At 44.2% G+C, this 19,180-nt stretch overlaps 1 protein-coding gene and 1 long non-coding RNA gene across 4 annotated transcripts in view; one reads left to right on the top strand and one right to left on the bottom strand.

The window, feature by feature from the left end:
* The window catches only part of LOC120807266 (E3 ubiquitin-protein ligase RNF123), a 144,728-nt gene extending 128,658 nt beyond the window's left edge, over positions 1–16,070 (bottom strand). Inside the window, exons 1-18 of one of the 3 annotated variants that reach the window (XM_040159050.1) lie at positions 15,923–16,070; positions 15,324–15,440; positions 14,952–15,036; positions 11,587–11,663; positions 10,886–10,983; positions 10,628–10,682; positions 9,966–10,051; positions 9,676–9,762; positions 9,476–9,543; positions 9,143–9,268; positions 7,938–8,052; positions 7,527–7,631; positions 6,103–6,228; positions 4,517–4,609; positions 4,077–4,150; positions 3,759–3,876; positions 2,393–2,492; positions 2,035–2,096 (exon numbers count right to left, since the gene is read on the bottom strand). In XM_040159050.1, the coding sequence (XP_040014984.1) occupies positions 2,035–2,096; positions 2,393–2,492; positions 3,759–3,876; positions 4,077–4,150; positions 4,517–4,609; positions 6,103–6,228; positions 7,527–7,631; positions 7,938–8,052; positions 9,143–9,268; positions 9,476–9,543; positions 9,676–9,762; positions 9,966–10,051; positions 10,628–10,682; positions 10,886–10,983; positions 11,587–11,663; positions 14,952–15,036; positions 15,324–15,405 (1,557 nt within the window). In that variant the 5' untranslated portion in view covers positions 15,406–15,440; positions 15,923–16,070. Of the gene's footprint in view, positions 1–2,034; positions 2,097–2,392; positions 2,493–3,758; positions 3,877–4,076; positions 4,151–4,516; positions 4,610–6,102; positions 6,229–7,526; positions 7,632–7,937; positions 8,053–9,142; positions 9,269–9,475; positions 9,544–9,675; positions 9,763–9,965; positions 10,052–10,627; positions 10,683–10,885; positions 10,984–11,586; positions 11,664–14,951; positions 15,037–15,323; positions 15,441–15,561; positions 15,594–15,922 lie in introns of those variants that run through there. The other 2 variants (XM_040159049.1, XM_040159052.1) reach the window with 2 other exon arrangements.
* Positions 1,935–6,182, top strand: LOC120807269. The gene is made up of 3 exons (XR_005709798.1): positions 1,935–1,970; positions 2,062–2,146; positions 6,112–6,182. It is a non-coding gene; the product is annotated as an uncharacterized LOC120807269 (long non-coding RNA).
* Positions 16,071–19,180: the final 3,110 nt, after the last annotated feature.

Below are 19,180 nucleotides of genomic sequence, written 5' to 3'. Positions count from 1 at the left end.
GAGGCAGGAGCATAGACTCGTTCTTCATTAAGGAGGTAGGTTAATCCCTCCGTGGCACCAGAGGGCAGAAAAGAACCGTAACTCATCCCAGACGGTTTCGGTTTGCTGCACTGGCTCCGGTGTTTCCACTTTTCAGCTCACGCTTTGCAAAAGGAAAACTAACTCAATTTAATACCTAACTGAACCCAGCTATGTTTCATCTAAACTGAGGGCAATGTAGGTCGAACGGGATACACTACCCAGAGGTCTGGGGGAGGCCAGCTCGCTAAATAGTTTTAAAAGAAAGATAAAACTTATCCCTTCACTTCAGCCTGCGACCAGCTCTGACTGTCCTGACACAGGCCTGACACCAGGCTTCACACACTGCTGCACCTCTTTAAAAATCTTGTACCCTACTTGACTTCATGCTTTCTACGTGCTCTGTTTTTCCCTTCATTATTATTTTATTTTATCATTATTATTCAGTGGGTTTTCTATCCCATGTTATGGGACATTATTTATGGCGGTTTTTCTCTTCATTCTGTGTCTATTTTCATGCGAAGCACTTGGTGCATGTCATTTCTTTACTTTAAAGCACTTTGAGCTGCATTTCTTGTATGGAAGGTGCTTTTTATCATCATTATCACTACATCTGTAACATAGTGGCTAAAAACTTTACAGTAAAGTGACAAATAATAAAGAGCAATAGATATTTTTTATAGTTCAGTCGAATCGTTTTGCTGCTCCAGACTTTCCATGCGTCCACTCCGGTTTTAATACAGAGCTTCTAACTAAACAGAGGGAGAGTTTATCACAATACTTGATTACATAATGAATTTTATAGTTGCATTTTAATTTTCATTCCCGACAGGATTCCTGACAATGTCGAGGATTTGATTCTCTTATTGTATCATTGCAGCTCAGAATAACAAGGAGGAGACTCTATGACTATAATTGGAAATAAAAACTAAACCCTCTGATGTCTTTCATTAGAAAAATTATCCACACACTTAAATATTTCCCATGATTATAAATGAACATTTCACTCAGACTGACCTCATCAGAAATGAATTACTTTTCTTCTCTCATTCTCATAATAGTTTGTTCATCATCAGACAAAAGACCAAAAAAAAAAAAAAAAAAATAAAAAAAATTCCTGTACTTATTTACAGTTTATCCTTAGCCTGACTTTATTCATTGGAAATTATTTGTAGTGTTTCTTTTCTATTCTCCTCATGTGATCGTATTGTTTACAATCCACCTTGTTGAATATCACTTTTGGCTGCAGTTACAACCGAATTTACCCGCAGCTTTCACCATTTAATAAGTACTTTATTCACGGTTCTGTCCATGTCGCTCGTCATTAACAACTGACAAAGCGGATCCCTGGAAAACGCAGAGTTAACGGAGCCTGTAGATAACCAGCTTCGTGATACAGGTGACCCCGGCCAATGTCAGGCTCCGTGAAGCCAGAATACGAAAAGGTTCCCGGGTCTCCCGGGCCTCTGGCATGAGACCTGTTTGGTTGGCATGACAACGTGAGACAGAGCCTGAAAGCCGGTGTTTAACCACACAGCTGCGGATCCAATTTGATTACCATAATAACAGCATTTCCAAGTCAGACTATAGCTGGATGGTAGTGTTAATGAGGTTTGGAGGAGACGTCTTTGTGTCAGTACACGGTCTTTGATACACAAACACGCACGCAGGCTAAAAATCAATGATTCTTGTTCTTATTTTTCATGGAAAACTAAACCAGATTTTGGCCAAAGATCCCAGGAAATATCTGGATCTCGATTCCAGGCATTCAGCCCTGTTGCCCACAAACCACTGTACTGTTAAAGAGTAACTGCATCCCATCCGTTTTCACTGACAATCACTGCTGGCAACTCGATTTCTCCACATTCTGTGTAGCGCTGATGCATCGTGGAAGTGTGGTCAGAGATTCGACAGACTCAGACAGGCCAGTTCAGCTATGCCCCCCGCCCCAGGTTTAGTACGGAGTTACTCTTTAAAAAAAGATAACAATGTCCACATGATATCCGCTGTACATACCGTTGTTTTGTCTTTGTTATTGAGCAGCAACCTCAGGATCTGAACCTGCAACTCTTCCACCACTGCAGCAGAACAGAGGAGAGTTCAGTCCAGCGGGACCAGAGGAGATGAGGTACATGAGTTTTATAGTTACTTTCCTCTTGATAAAGTCCTAAATTAACTGAGTTCAGCAGCTGTTCAACCACACACATGGCTGGTTTACTGTTATTACCTCCACAACAGAAATATAGCAACATGAAATGGCAGGAGCTCCTATAAAATATGAATAATAATGTGTTTACTGTGAAGATTAGCGTTTTAGGAGCCCTGTTGTCTGTAGTACAGCTGAACGTGTTCAGAGTGACCTGAGAAGTCTGACCTTCGATCCTCTTTTTGAGTCTCTGACAGCCTCTCTCATACGCTCGACGCCTCAGACGTTCATCTGCACTTTCATCTTTGGGCTCCCGCTCATCTTTACCCTACGTGGAAAAAAAGTATAAATACATCCCCACACATTCAGTCCGTTACTAAACAGTGAGGCTATACAAACAACTTCTGCTCTACACCCAGTTATACAGGCTGAGAGCAGGTCATCAGCAGTAAAAACCTCTTGGCTCACCCACCACCTGGTCCTGTATTTATCAAGTGTCACAGAGGAGGAACTCGGTCCTACTTTTAGGACTAGGAGTAAGACCGTGACCTTTAACCCGTGAAATGCCTCCAGTCCGTGTTGATACTTTAACGGGTCGGCGGCTGCAGGACATGGAGCTCAGACAGATATTCTGAGAGGAGCAATGTTTTGAGAATACTTGAAGACGATATTAAAGGATCATTTTGACAAAAACCAAATGAAACTGGGAGACTGAAGGACGCAGAGGAGAACTCATGACGTCTCTGCAGAGACTGATGTCCTCACAACGTTAGACTTTACTGGAACATCGCGAGGACCTGGGAAGATGCAGCTGTGAACACTTCAGCCGTCATTAATCAAACTGTCATCATATATCTGTTTATTTTATTTTGGTTTTTTTATTTATCCAGGCTATTTCAGACAATAGCAGAGCTATAGTCTAATATCTGAGAGAAGCGGATGCACCATAACAATATATGTTCATATTGTCACAGTGCATTTCCCGAGTCCGTGACGTTTCAGAAATAACCATTTTTGTCCACACGGTGGGAACATGAGTGAACAGGCGGTGTAGCCGAGAGGGAAAGAGGACAGTGGAAGAGAGGGATATATGTTCTTCATGGAGAGGTGGGTCACGGAGAAATGTGTCTGGGCCATAAGTAAAATGATATCCTTTTACTTAATAAGCTTCATTGGGCTCAATTTTTTCTTTGCTTACACTTTAAAAACTTGTAAATATCAACCTTTAATGAATTTCGGCTTCATATCTTTGTATATAAAACCTCGGTAGGTTACTTAATTTATTTACCTTTACACCTATAAAACCTGCTATTTTCTGCTTTTTGAATTTTACCACTGTCTAATATTTTAAACCACGTCTGTCAGAGAGCTGCAGCACGTTGTCATTATCATGTCTAGTGTTTCTGATTTTCTGCCAAAGGTCCGTGTTGCAGCTTCATCAGTAGCCCTCGGTCGTACTCTGAGGACGGACTGGTTTCAGTCCGAGTTTAACTTCCAGAGTGATTCCCAGGAGCTTGATAAATACGGGCCCGGGTCGCCAGAGGTGCGAGGAGCCTGGAGGGCGAATGCGAAACAGTCAGGGAGTCAGTTCTACCTCCTTGTCAAAGTGCGTGGGCCACCAGGTGGTGGGGATGAGCTCCTCGAGCCCGGCCTCCTTCACTCTCAGAGGAGTCTTGATGTAAAAGAACACGACCGAGCGCAGAACATCAAACGTAAACTCAGTTAAGGAGACAACTGTTAAGTTCCGAATGTTTAAACCTTCGCTGCTTGAGTCTTCATGCGCATGAACAATACTGACCGTCTGATTAAAGCTCGGCAGTCAACTGTGACCTTTTCCGGTGTTTTTACCGACTAGAACAAAGACTCTCCGTCTCACACTTGGATTTAAGAGTCTTCAGTAACACAAGGATATAAGACATTGTTGAGCAGGTATTTTCTGGACTTCTCATGATGCAGAATCGCCGTGGTCAGACGCAGATAGTGGATCTGAAATACACAGGAACAGAACAAATCAGTGCTGTTATCACAAAGACACGGCAGTGACGTGTAATGGATATTGCCCCCACCCCCCCATTTAGACGAAGGACTAAAATACACTGTGGACAGATTTTACAGATTTTAGGGAAAAGTGCGGTTTGGTTTTTGAATCGCTAGGATTATTTTTAAATTGACAAACAGATAGAAGTCCAACAACAGCTGTGGCTGTGCATTAAACTGGTCTCCGTTTAGGATTTCAGTCGTATAAAAATCCTAGTCTGAGAGTCCCAACACAAAGTAGATCACAGGTCCAGGACCAAGCCAGAGGAGGGGCGGGGGACCATACCTCTCCTCTGGCTTACCTGTACGTCCTACCTGGAAGCCGAGGTCAGGTATGATGGGGGAGAAGCGATAGGCCCTCAGCAAGGACATCATTAGCTGCTTCAGGCACTCGTTCACTTCGTAGTCCTACAGAGACAGACAGAGACAGTGACTGACCAACTGAATCCAGGTGAGAACTGTATTAAAGTCACTTATTAAACACGTCAAATGCAGAGAAGTGCAGATGAAGAGGGGAGGTGAACTTTATTGCCCCCGGGGCACGACTGTGCTACAGGCAGCTGTAGTCAACCTCAACAGAAAACGCAGGCCACAAAAACAGTACAGTGGTTCATCAACACACAACGATAAATCACAGACAACGAAATAACTCGTAACTCCCAGAACTAGAAGCGACAGTGAGGTGAGGTCAGATAACGGGACCCTCCTACCTTCTGCTGTATTACACTAGTCCGGAACTGCCAGGGACCCCCTACTGTTCTAATAATGGTCCCATTATGGAAACGGACGCTCTCTTTTGTAGTCTTATCCACCACTCGAGGCGCTTTACACCACTGCCACATTCACCCGTTCACACTCATACAGGGCTTTTTTGTATACACACACTGCACTTCAAACACACACACGCTGGCACGCACGCACGCACACACACACACACTTCACACTTCACACTTCACACTTCACACTTCACACTTCACACTTCACACACACACACAGGGGGAGCAATTTGGGATTCAGTATCTTGCCCAAGGACACTTCGACATCTGGACCGGAGGAGCCGGGGATCGAACCACCAGTTAGCGGACAACCCGCTCTACCACCTGAGCCACAGCCGCCCCATATTGTGGAGGAACAGCTGCTCTACATCAGGACTGAGCTGGTAGTTTGTTGACGGGTGTCACAGAAGTTATCGTGGTTGTTCTTACGTCTGCTGGCTCTGTGACGTCTTGCTGAAGGTAATGATTCGTATTCTGGACGTAGGATGTGTGAGGGTCCAGTTCTCTCTGACGGCGTGAGAGGACGTGTGTCCTCTCACTTTCACTTCTGTTTTCACCATGCTGCCTCCCCTAGATTTTGACTGGACGGTGAGGAGGCCGTACCACGACGCCGTACCACGTCTAATGATGCTTTCCAGCTCGGCATTGTAGAACCTGAACGTGATCCGGGTTCCCACACCAACAGTCTGAGCCAGCCTAGCACACAGACTCCCAACGTGGACGCTCCGTTTTCATTTACTGTCCATATGTAAACCCACATACACCGCGGGTCGCCAGCCGAGCAGCGCCACCGGAGTCACTCTGTGTCATGATGTTTCCTCCAGCTGCTCTGCTGTTACTCTGTCTGCGGTCTGATGCCATAAACCCGCGCGATCGGAAACGTGGTTACGTGACCTTACAGAAATCAGCCGACTGGAGAAAGCCGAGCGTAACGTGCTTAGTGAAGAGCATGTGAACACACTGACGGGCGTAAAACCTGTTCATGGTGTGGAGACGATTCTTTGCAGAAAAAATGCATAGACTCTGGTGCACCACCAGCTATGACTGCACTATGTTACGGTGACAAAAGTACAATTCTGATATGAATAAACACATACGTGTGTGTGTGTGTGTGTGTGTGTTTACCTCCATTAGCAGCCAGAAGAGATCCAGAAGATGCTGTATGAGCGGATGTTCGTCAACTGAACCCCCTCCCTCCAGAATCCCCAACAGGAAGTTCATCAGCACGTCCTCCACCAGGTACACCTTACACTGGAGAGGCGTTCAGAAGAACAACACCGTGACTACATTAAGGTGGAGACACGATAAATTCTCCGCCCGTCACTGAGGAGGGTCTGACAGTGACAATAACAGATAGATAGATAAACAGAAGCTGTAAATGAGCTGTGGTCACATTTTGAATGGTGAAACATTTGTCTCTCTTTTGCTTTTGAAGTAGTAAAATCCCAAGAAATATGCTCTGTGTGCCAAGGTATATTCAGAATGTACTCTGATGTATCGGACATTGATTTTAATGATAATCAGGCTCAATCGTTGGGCTTGCTACTGTGATTAATCTGAGTTAAGAAAATGATTACTATAATATATTAAAGTTTTAATAATAAAATATCGAAGTTTTGAAAAAATGTGGCCCAAGACGCCTCGGAGATAGTGGTGCCAGGAGGTGCCCGGACTTACCCAGGCAGGCCGGGAGAGTTAGAGGGATTTTCCAAAGAGACTGACACCATTATTTCCAGGTGGGTATGGAGGACGTGACCAAATATGGAAAATAGACACCAAAAATAGACACCATGTCCTGATGAAGATTTTTTAGAGAAGTAGGAGGAGAGCCCACCAGCAAGGAGGAGCGAATTTGGGGTATAGAAGACGATGACTAGCTGTGCTTTCTGTTTCCGGAGCCGACTCGGGTTCATCTCTTGTGACAGAATAAACTCTATTGCATTGAACTCTGATCATCTCCAGTGAGCTTTTTTGAACGTTTTTGAGACTCCAGTAACTCATCACCTCCACAGAAGTTAAGTGTTGGAAGAGAGGTCCAGAGATACTCTGGCCCTGATCTGGGCATCTTTTTCTCCAACACTTTCAGCCCGTGTGTCTCAGTGTCCCAATGTAAGATACAGTGTCACGCTGGATTCTACCAACAGATGGTGCAAGAGGAAACAGTTCAATAATGAACTCCTCCACAGCGACTTCAAAAAGAAATGTTTGGCGACCAAAAACAGTTGCCTGACAGCCACTGGTGCTGATAATGTCAGCATCAACATCGTTTCTTTGCACGATGGACATTACAGAGCAGCACTGTCACGGCCTCTACCGTGAGATCACAGACCTGCATTCTGGAAACATCTGAGATGCTTTATGCCATCTAACTCACAATAATGGCCTTTCAAGACTACAACATGAACACATTAAAATACTGAAAAATGACGAGATGTAGCCCAGTACATACACGTGTCCTTAAAAGACCCTGTTCCTGTACAAGTACTTTGTTGCCCACGTCAACACATTAATTAGGCTTCAAACTATCGATAAAAATCAAGTTGTTTCACCATGAGTGGAGCAAAGTGGTTGAAGATGTGAGCCAGCGTGATGAGGACTGTGGGTTCTCCATGAAGCCTCCAAACTGCACAGTCCTTCTCCACCAGCCTCTCCTCCTGCAGCGCGGACACAAGGACAACAACTTCAGAAAAACAGGAGACACAGAGGAGGACGTGTCCTCTAAAACTCATATTCTTATATTTGACTTCACCTCTACAGGAAACAAAAAGAGACAGAGAGACAAGAGGCTGGCGATTAAAAACACCGGGACAGATTGAAAAACGGGACATTATCTGGCTTCCAGGAAAAGCCATTGGTCTCTGTAAACAAACAACCAGGGACAAAGCTGAAATTACATTTTGACTGAACACATTTATCCACATTTCCTGTGTTTTCTGTCAACACACAGCTCCCGTCCCTACCTGAGTATCGATGGCGGTGGAGAGGACGTTCTTGATGTAGCCCAGCAGTTTGTGAGCCTTCATCAGGTCTGCAGCTGGGGGGTTCTGCAGGGGCAGGTAGCCTTCCACAGGGTATGTGAATCACACTCAGGTTAAAGACTAATACTGCACGGTAAACCAGTATGAAGCGACACCTCCGGGGAGGAAATAAGCAACAGTCCAGAGAATAATCAGGTTTCCAGTAACACGTATCGGAAGCAACAGACAGAAACGCATACATTTTAAGACAGGAGTGACAACACAGAGGTGACATCGTTCACCCTGAGGCCGGTAAATCTGAAAACTAAAACTCTTCTGCTGCCTCCTCTTTCGGTGACTCAGTACCTGCCCAGTTTCGGCAGGTGTAAGCTTCGTTCTGTCAGCCGCCAAAAACACAGTCGCTCTTCTCTTTGACCTCTTCCTGTTATCATTCTTATTTCCATAGCAACTGAGTTTTATTGGAGTTCACAAATTACTATTATTATTATCTTCATCATCATTATTGTAGAATGGCCTTCTTTTAAAGTCTGTTTTTATGTCATTATTGTACTTTTCCCACTGACTTATTTATTATTATAAAAAATTCATAATAATCCCGCTGAGTTTGAATGATTTCTTGGTCTCTCGTTATTTACTGTAAACATTGTTGACACAATTTATTCGTCTCATTTTTTAAATTTCATAATGTCTTGTGTATTTTTTTTATTTATTTAATACTGAACACTCTGGGCTGCCATAGTGAAGATGAACTGTATAGTTAAAAAAATAAATAAATAAATAAAGTTACAGCTACAGTTTCTCCTGCACCACAGTCCCAGACCTGCCTCCTCACATTTATCCACTATGCAGGTTGTTCTCAGTCTTTAAAAGCAGGCTTAGCGCTGATACCACAACAGAATGCCAAAGAATCCTTTTCAAATTTATCTGGCTTAGTTTAGGTAGTTTAGCCTTCTTAAATCCTATTTTTATGTGTCTTTTTTATTTAATTTTGTTTCTTTTTATCTTGTCTTTATGCCTTTTTATTTCTGTGTACAGAACTTTAATCTACCACATTGTTAAAGGTGCTGCTCCGCCTACTGTGGACGTGGTCCAAGACAGAAACACATATGTAAAACAAAAGAGTCTAAAAAAGAAAGAAAGCAGTCGAGGTAAGATGTTGTATGCCACCTGAGGGCTGAAAAGGATATCTGAGAGGTCTGCTGCCAAAGTTGAAAGCCACCGACTCTTTAAAGGAGAGGCTGATGGCAGGAAAGTACGCGACACCTGGACCCATCTTAATGCTGGTGAACGCTGTGCCCAGACACTGGCCGTTCCTGAGGACATAAAAACACACGGCATGACCATAGGCAGCGTCGGCTAAATGGCTGTAACTGGTTTAATCACTCAGAACAATTATATATTAAAGCTCTAAAGATCACTGATTAACATCGTCTCTGTCAGAAAGCAAAAAAAGCATATTTTTCAAAATGTCAAATTATTTTTTTTACCAAATAAGAAATATAATTGAGGGAGTTACTTACAGGCAGAATGTGATGGTTCCCTCATCCAGGTCTATCAGACAGCTGACGATGTCTCCTGCAGCCCACGACTGAGGGAAAAAAACTGCCGTCAGCTTCGTCCGTCCAGGTGTACTTACAGTTTATAATCAAACACAGCTAGAAATCCAAAACTTCATGTGTAGAGACGATATCTTGGATGTAATCTCTGAACGACTGCTCACCTTTCCGTAGTTAGTGGTAGTCACGTTCCACTTTCTCACTCTGTTTCCATCGTAGGCGTATGAATCGGGTGTGTCGCCCACACCCTCCTGAGAGGAAAACACACAGAAAATGTAGTTGCATCTTCTGTACAGCGACACAAACTGACACTCTGTGTTTCACGTTGTACAGAACTCAGTTCTTGATTGGCAATAAATGAGAGCATTTATGTTCTAACACCTAAAGAGCTGTATTAATGGTAGCATGTACTCTGTGTGTGTGTGTGTGTGTGTGTGTGTGTGTGGTTGTGTACCTCCTGGTTGAAGCGACAATTGAGAGTACACCACCCGATCTGCATCAGCCCCTGGGAGGAGATCAGCACCTCATATGCCCATTTCCCTGCAGGGAGAAACAAAACACACCATGGTAAGAAAATCCAGATTTCTGGTTGTGATTTTGTATTTAATAACATTCAATCAATCAATCAATCAATTAACTAACTAATTGTGGTGTACAGCAGAGGTTCCCTGCAGCCCAGTCAGGTTCTGGATATTATTTCACACTATCAGGTATAATACAAGACATAGTGGAACTAGAACTGTTGATATTTAGGCTTTTCTGTAGGTTTGGTCAAGTTTGCATTTGTAATATGACCACTGAGTGGTGTACAGGATGAAGAGAGGAAATGTACACACACAGGCACACACACACACACACACATACAGGTTAGGGGCCGTTCAGTGACACAGCATTAGAGAGCAGACTGCATAATATTACCACTGCTCTACTTTCTCAGACATAAAGATCATTATATCAGACAAAACACTGCCGTCTCTACAGTTGAGCATGAGGTCAACGTGCGTCGAGATCATTATTGGCGCAGGGCGGTAACGTGTTTTTCTCCTTTATGAGCTCTGTATTTACATCCTCTAATGGCAGAACCTGGAACTCACAGAGCAAGTTTTCCTGTTTTACCTTTATAAACACATGTGGTGGCTCTGATGGAGCTGAAGTTGCTGTGGCCGATGACCTGAAATCACAAAAGTCAGATTTGAAAATCACTTCATTCAGAAACAGGGGAGAGGGCTTCTTTTACCGCAGTGTTACCCAAGCAAGAAGAGCCAGGAAAGGTTTATTATACTGCTGTACAAATATCACAAGTGCTGGAATTTCCGTCAGTCGAGCGTTACTCTGCTTTTGGGCTGAAACGATGACTGATGAACATGATCTTACCCCTAACAGGTCATCATCTACAAATAGAAGTCCTTCAAAGCCGCTGGTGTGATCCAGGACGACTGGCTGAGGACCCAGACGACCTTCAGCAGGCTGATCTGCAGATACAGAGACGCTTAGAGTTCGCTAAGTATTAGTACAATTCAAGGGGGACATTCAGGGGACATCCACATTAAGCTGATTATATTTAAAAAAGCATCTTTTAATTTGCGTTTCGGCCCCAGTCCAGACCAAAACAGCGTTTTCTCATCCAGAGACTGAGCTATAGGTTTGTATAAATCTTGGAACGGCTTGATATTTCAGGGTGTACGGGGAAAACTGAGCTTTTGGCAAATGATGACGTAAGCTGCGCTTATGTTGCTTTGGTCGGACGACATTATAAAATAAAGATGTTATCAGCTGGCTTACTGTCTCACTCCTCACCAGACGCTGCTGTGATGCAGTTTTGTCGTTCGTTACTGAGAAGAGTTTGAAGAAGAGACCGAACGGTTTTCATGTTGTTCAGGTGTCTCACTGTGGACAGAGCTCTCTGCTAAAACCAGCTGGAAACTCTGGACGCGGTTTTCAATTTAAAAAAAACTGCTTCAAATATCAGGCATCTTAAGGCAGACGTGGTCTCGGTCTGTAAAGGCAGTACAGACAGGAGAAGGATACACTAACTACCAGCTCCGTGCGGACTGTGTCTGTGGGTGAAGCTTTACCTCTGTCCTCAGTAGGTTCGCCCTCAGACAGCAGTCTCTCCAGGTGAGCACCAAGATCCTGGAAACCCAGAGGCTTCCTGTGAAAGCAGAGAAAGAGGGAATGGAAGAGAGAAACAGAAAAAGAATGTGAAGGAGCAGAAAAGAGAGAAAATGATCAGATTCACCGTCCTTTGTTATGTTCTCCATGTTCCTGATTATATTTCCTGTCAGTTCTCTTTATTGTCTAGTACGAAGAATTAATACGAGCTCCACTGCGAGGCCGGAGAATCTCGTACACAGGTATTTTTAATGAGATATGGTTTTATCGATGGTTACTGAGGTAACTGTGACAACTAGTCATGATGTTGAGTTCAGGTGACATTGCCCAGCTCCAGGATAGAGGCTACTGTAGGGTCAGAAGGGGTCAGGGACTTTGGCTCGCTATAAATCTAAAACTGCACCTTTAGGTTTTGTCTCCACACAACACGTATGAGCTGTGACTGATCATTGATCATTTCCATTCAAAGATCTGTCTCTGATTAACACATTTTACTTCTCTGACAAGTGCTTTAACTTTGGATTTAAATAAAATATAAACAGTAAAAATCCTTCACTTCTACTCTGAATAAAAGAGGACAACTGCAGCACAGAAACAGAGGGGACAACACCTGCTGACGTGTTCTGGAGTGAGTGAACAAAACACCACTGGTTGTCTTGAATAACCAGTGAGCTGAAGCGGACTGTAGAATTAAGAACATTGGTTTGAACCTTAGTCAGGACGTTGAAACTACAGGTATGAAGCTTATATTGATTTTATTTTCAGTCACTGTCTACACATCTTCACAGTCTGCACTTGTTACTGCTGCACTGATCCTCCTCACGTTTTTCTGATATACAAAGACTCTGCTCCAGGAAATTCAGTTGACTCTTCTAAATCTCCATTATTATTAAATCCTCCTGACAAAGGGCCGACCCCGGACCCCTCGAGACAGAGCCGTCTGCCGACAGGGGGCCGGTGGAGCCCCGACCCTGCTGACCTCTGTCAGCCTCTCTGATGTTTCCGCTGTTTCGCGTTGGCGTTAAATGATTCGCTTCTTCTGAAGACGGAGACAGAAATGATGAGTGTGATGGTTGGACTGGTTGGTTGACACCGACAGTAACATCCGGACTGTGGAGCTCGGACCGAAGCTACGTCACTGTCTGAACTCAGCTTCAAAACCAGGTAAATACGAATCCAATGAGTGGGGCTTGCCTTATTTTTACACATGAGCTATGTGTTGTGGCCTGCAAGACCTTTCGAACGTCATCGCCATGCGAAACTCAAGCTGCTGTCAGAGTTCCCACCTAATCCTCACAAAGAGCCAAGGGAGCCCTGGCGCTGGTCTGTGAGGGAGCACTGAACGAGGGCCGACACAGGGAGCAGGCTCAGCCAGTGGAGAGGGACTGAAGGGTTAACTGAAGAGAAGAAGTGGCTTTCAACATGTGTAGGTATAGAGCTGCTGAGGGTAACATGAATCTACCAGGCTTAAAGGAAGAGGCCAGTGTCTGCGGGGCACTGAAACACTAGTCCAGGTCTCTCACTCTCTCACACACACACACACACACACACACACACACACACACACACAGATAAACACAGTCAGAGTTTTACCAGCTGTGACCGAGTTTTTATCCGTTGCTCAAGACCTCGACACACAGAAGCAAAACAACTTGTGAAACCCAACGGCACTGACCAGCCTCCTGTCTCTCAAATTAGCTGACAACATACTGGTACACCTGTGTGGTTTCCACACACTACGTACACTGACCAAGCACTTTATTATTAGGAACACCACACTAATACTGGGTGGTTCCTCCCTTCGCTCTCAAACAGCTTCAGGTCTCCGTGGCCTGGATTCCGCAAGATGTCGGAAACTTTCCTCTGAGATTCTGGTCCATGTCGGCAGGACGACTTTTGCTGCGTGACACGGTGCAGATACCGGTTGTCAGACCTCATCACGGCCACAGAATCAGCCAACAGAAACAACAATCTGGCAGATACTGAGGCGGAACAACTCAGGTTGGAGGCATCCGCCCCCCTCGCCAGTGCGAAAGCACCGCCTTCCAACCTCACCGTCCAAGAACGGAAGGCACTGGCATCGCTACAAAGAGACCGGAACGTCCCCATCCTGCCGGCCGATAAAGGAAGACGCACAGTGGTGCCAAACACAGCTGATTATCATGCCAAGGTGACCAGTCGACTCAGCGACGCGGCCTACGAGACACTGAGGCAAGATCCTACCAGACACGAAAATTCACGTCTTCAAAACGGCCATTACAATATCTCTATAAAACCAACGTATGAAATGACAATGAGAAAACAGCGTTTAATGTTTATGTGTCTGTGGCAGCGATGAATCTACAATCAGGGAGTACTGGACTTAGATCCAATCACGTGAACACAAACACCACTAAATGCAAAATCAGCGAGTTTACGTTATTAACAAAAAATCCCAGATTCTTTAAAAAAGTCCTCAATCCGGACCTGAAAATGTGAATCTGAAACATCAGCCTGGCCTGAGAATGCATGGCGTTCGAGTCAACAGTGAAACCCTACACTGGAATCTAAATCAGTCCCTGTTCCATAGGCAGCTGCAGCATAAATACAGATTAAAGGGATGTTAAAAGCATAGATGTATCCTTTAGAGTAAATCACAGCAGAGTCGTCACTGGAGCCTAGAGGTCAATGGATTAGTCGATCAACAGAAAATTATTCTGCAACTATTTTGACAACTGACTAATTGTTTAAGTCAGTCACCGAGCAAAAAAGCCAAACGCGCTCCGGTGTCCACGTCCCAGATGGAAGGATTTACTGCCTCTGTCTTTGTTACATCCTTACGACTACGGTGCAAACGCTGATGCATCTGAGAGTTTACCTGTGGTGGTGGGCGGCGCGGCATGCGACCGACGTACATGCAGGGACTCACCCATGGAGTCCAGAGGGGGAGAGTTGAGGCCTGGTTACTTTCTGTAGCTTCAAGCCCCTTAAATGCCTCACATACAGTCTATCGGCTGCTGCAGAGAAGCCTCTAGTCCCCACTAAGGTACTGCGGCGGACGCAGCCCACACAGGTGAGAGGCCGAGAGTGACAGAGGCGGTGTAGTGAGAGGCTTACCTCGGCCGAAACCGAGTGACTGCATCTACCTGGCTGGGTCGTAATCTACCTGGGCAGCCGCCAAGTACAGCCTATGTATGGGAAACGCTGTTCTCAGTAAACGTGTATTCTGCGGTTGCTCGGTGTAACCGGTCTAGTTTAAAGCGCTCGACCGTCAGGTTCGTCGCTTCAAAACTGGAAAATGAAAAACCTGACTCGTTAGTTGCAGCAATGAGGGAGACTGAGCTGTTACCTGAGGGAGGCCACTGCAGGTCCCTGCTTGGCGGAGGGAAACACATGATGCAGGTAGTCGCTCAGCAGCTTCTCGTTCACTATACCTGGCAGAGGGACAAAGGCAATCAGTTTTAAAAGCTGTGTCTGACTCACAAGCAAACAGCAAATTCGGCAGAAAAATGGAGCAAACGTGTGATGTGATCATCTTCAATGTGGTGCGTTTGATGTCCCGTTCGCTCTGCTTTAGCACAAAACAAATGACCGTGATAAATCTGAGGACGGATGAAGAAGCTGCTGCAGACTAACTGAATGTAGCTCGTGTGAATCGATAAAAGTCCGTAAGTGCCAAGTGTGCGACGAGCACACGCAGTGCTCCGGCGGCAGGCCATACCTGTAGCTCTGGGTTTGTCTGTGTCCGAAGACAGTCGGTAGTTACGGCGGGTCAGAGCGGTGCCTCCTCCTTTGGAGCTCATACTGTCTGACTGGAGCCAGCTGCACCCACACACTGCTGAGACACAGTAATACGCTCAGGGATCCGTGTACTTTCACTGCGTGAAGCTGAGAACACTTGTGTATTTTTACCGCAGGTACGGTTCGTGCTTGTACTCTACTGCGGGTACTTCAGGTACCTTCGCCGCAGGTACTGTTACTGCAGATGCAGTTAACGCAGGTGCCGTGTAAAGCAGTCCTCACGGTAACGTTATGAGCGAACCAGTGAAACCACAGCCGTTAGCGCGATAGCTCAGTGGAACCAGTAAAACCCGGTTCCCCGTGATTATAGGAAAACCTTCCCCCGGAGCCCCTGCGGGTCGAGGCCGGCCGAACTCGGAGCCCCTGCGGGTCTGGGCCGGCTGAACGGGATCCCGTCCCCCGGACAGCCTCTGTCCTCGCCCGGCTGCTCTGCCCTGTCTCTGACAGGTCAGTGTTAGCTGGTGGCTAACAGCAGCAGCTAGCAGCTAGCAGCTAAGTGAACTCGACGGTAGCACCTACCGCTGCCGTCGGGTTAAACGAGCCGGTCCTCCAGCTGCGGCCCGTCAGTGTGTCTGATGTTCGGCCTGACAGAAGAGATGTGTCCGGCTGCTGTCCGGAGCAAAAGGCTAATTTCTACCACAACAGTCCTCTCTGTCAACGCCTCTCCCGCTATGGAGCGACAGCTGGTCCAAAATACGTTTGCCGGCGAAACGCGAAACTAAAATGACGCTGAAGTTTGGGAGGTCGAGGAGCGTTAACGACGCGTAAATGATTAGATTCAGCACAATAAACTGTTTTCACGCCATTTACAGCCGTGAAACATAATACACATGCAGTTAAAGTGTTAAGGCTGTTTTAAACCTAATTCTCTGATTTGTGAAACCTAATTTTTTTAATATATTTTCTATCGAGACCACATAATACCACATCTATCTCAAAACCACTAGGCCTACACTTGGACTAGAAACCTGGACTAGATTCAAAAAGTAAACCCCAGAGACTGTTGTAAAACACCAGTTTCCGATTTGTGAAACCTTTATTCTATTTATGAAAACATCAACTGCACTGTTTTCTTCTGCATTGAGACCACATCAGACCAGGTCTAGCATAAAAACCACTTTGTACCTTGTCAAACCTGGAACAGACTAAAAAGTAAACTCTAGAGACCATTGAAAGGCCTCGTTCAGATTTATGAAAACAAAATATTACATAAATCTAAACCTGTACTTTTATGTGGATGGGAAAAAGCGGAATCACCCTTTTCTCTGTTCTCACATCTAGAATACAGGTTTCCAACACTAGAAACCGGTTCTAAAACAGTATCTACAGTTGGTTAATCTATTAGTCTGTTTGTGGCTTACTGTCTGGACTTCCTGGATCCTATGTCAAGTCTCACCAGTACCTGAAACCACTGCCCCGTTTCAACACAGCTCTTTGCAGGAATGTCTATAGTCTAAATTCCTGCTCACACATTGTCAACGTGGCCCTGGTCTAAATGCTGGAACAAACCTTTTTCTGTTTTAAAAAAAAAAGGACTTTTAAAAATCTGAAATTGGGTTTTTAATCGTTTTGCAGACTCCTTGTTAATCTAGTCCACATTCAACAAGCCCAGTATAGTTGTTTTTGATGTGGACTGGGTCTAATGTTGTCTCGATGCAGAGAAAGACAAGATAAACGTTACACAGAGAGGGGTTTCGGATATTTAGCCTACCCTGGACAAAGTAATAGAAACACCCGTCAGTATAAGGCAATATAATTCAACAGCAGCACAAACAGCATCATGATGAATCATCACACAGGTGAATCAGCTCCTCTTTAACACAGTTTCAACACAAACTGAACATCGTAAACATCCATGAAGGCTGTTGGATGAGACCAACTCAGTTTTAGCTCGGTGTTCCTAATAAACTGACAGCTGAGTGAACATGAGTCACTGCTCAGACTGTGACTCTCTGTGCTATGAATAAGTTAGTAAGTAGCATTTACTGTACATTTACTCAAGTACTGTACTTAAGTAGAATTTGGAGGTATTTGTATTTTACTTGTATGTTACTTTACTCTTGTACTCCACTACATCCAACTGACAGCTGCGGTCTCTGGTTACTTTGAAGATGGAGATCATACACACAAAGCATCCGACCAGCTTCTACGATATGATGCATGGATAGACTGAACTGAACCAACTGTATACACACTAGTTACAGTTAACTGCAGCAAAAACACTTCTGTGATGCTTACCAAGTAATGCATTAGTAATAATAATCAAATAATCTAACGCTCTTACAGGAGTATTCTGCCTCCTAATGAGTACTTTTAGCACATTTAGCTGCTAATGCTTTTACTTTCTATAATGTTTTAATAAAATTGAACATGTTTATTATGTGTTTTTTTTTACTTTTATTGGAGTTAAAGAACTCAGTACGTCCTCCATCACTGACTATGGCTGGCAGCGTTTGCTAAAAATGATCTTGGGTGGAAAAGGGGGTTTTATGGATTCTTTTTAACTGTTCAGTGCAAGTTTCTTTTTTTCTTCCTTTAATAACAGAACAGTAGGTACATGAAACATTATGCAGGGATAGAGAGCATTCAGATAAATACATACAAAAGGACAGTCAAGAAAATAAATAAATACATTCAAACAATACACAACATGTCTGTACCGTATTCAACCACAATGCCACGTGTTTTCCCAGCTTTCTAATTTGGAAGATCTCTGATCATTCTGCCATATTGATGTAGTTCTTTACAAAAAATGGCCATCATTTGGTTTGGAGTCTATTTCTTCTTGTGAAAGTGGAGTTTTCTCATTAATAAAATCAATTTTGCAAAGAAAACCATTTCCTACAAATCTAATAAAAATGTCTCTGTTTGCTCAGTCACTCTCTAAACGAAATGCTGAATGTTTTGGTGTAAATACAGAACGGAAAATCATTTTATTATTTTTATTAATATTCATTTGAATTCCCTCTAATATATTTTTCACTGGATATATATCTGATGCAAAATTCTAAAAGAAACTTACTTTACTTTATTACTAAGGCAAAAAGTGTCGCTGGTTAATCAGAATTTATACCAGTTGAGCTCTACATAAAGAGAAGCTGAAAAATCTCCCTGGGTGCAGAGTCACATCTCACTGGATGTTTCTTATGTATTCATTTTAGCATCTATTCTTCGTAACACCAACGTCTGCGAGGAATTTCTGCCGCTGTCAGGTGGATCCAGAACCTCTAAGAAACGGATGGCAAAGCACTGAAAACAACTGCAATGTTGGTCTTGTGTTGTGTTGGACCTTTTATCCAAAAGATGTCCCAAAGATATCAGGTGATAATATGACAAATTGGACAATCTCCAAATAGACAGAGGCTTTTTTTAAATTTAGTTTGACAAAATTATCGTTCAAAACCAAACAGAGGCAAATGGAAAATAGGGCATGTGCGATTGATTCACAGAGGAGAACAAATATACAGATTAGTTGCTTTAAAGCTGGAAGAAGACAGAACGAAGTGTCTGTGGTGCGTTCATTCATTTCCAAACAAACTATAAAGTGTGTTCCCGCTCACAACGAGAGCGCGATGATGAAAGCCGTGGAGAGGAGGTCGAAAGATCAAGAAGCTGGTCAAATATAGAGCTTTCTTCTGTGGCCCGTGATTGGCCAAGGAGACTTTACTGTTTGCTGATTGGCCAGTCACAGACCCGCCTGCGGAATGCTCCATTTCACAGGGAGGAGGGGGGATTGTTCGACAGATTTTAACAAATAAAACAGGACGGTTCATTTGT

This window comes from Xiphias gladius, chromosome 21 (genome assembly GCF_016859285.1).
Source record: "Xiphias gladius isolate SHS-SW01 ecotype Sanya breed wild chromosome 21, ASM1685928v1, whole genome shotgun sequence".
NCBI classification, from domain to species: domain Eukaryota; kingdom Metazoa; phylum Chordata; class Actinopteri; order Istiophoriformes; family Xiphiidae; genus Xiphias; species Xiphias gladius.
Note: the sequence above shows the minus strand (reverse complement) of the source record. Positions and strands in the feature narration are given on the sequence as shown.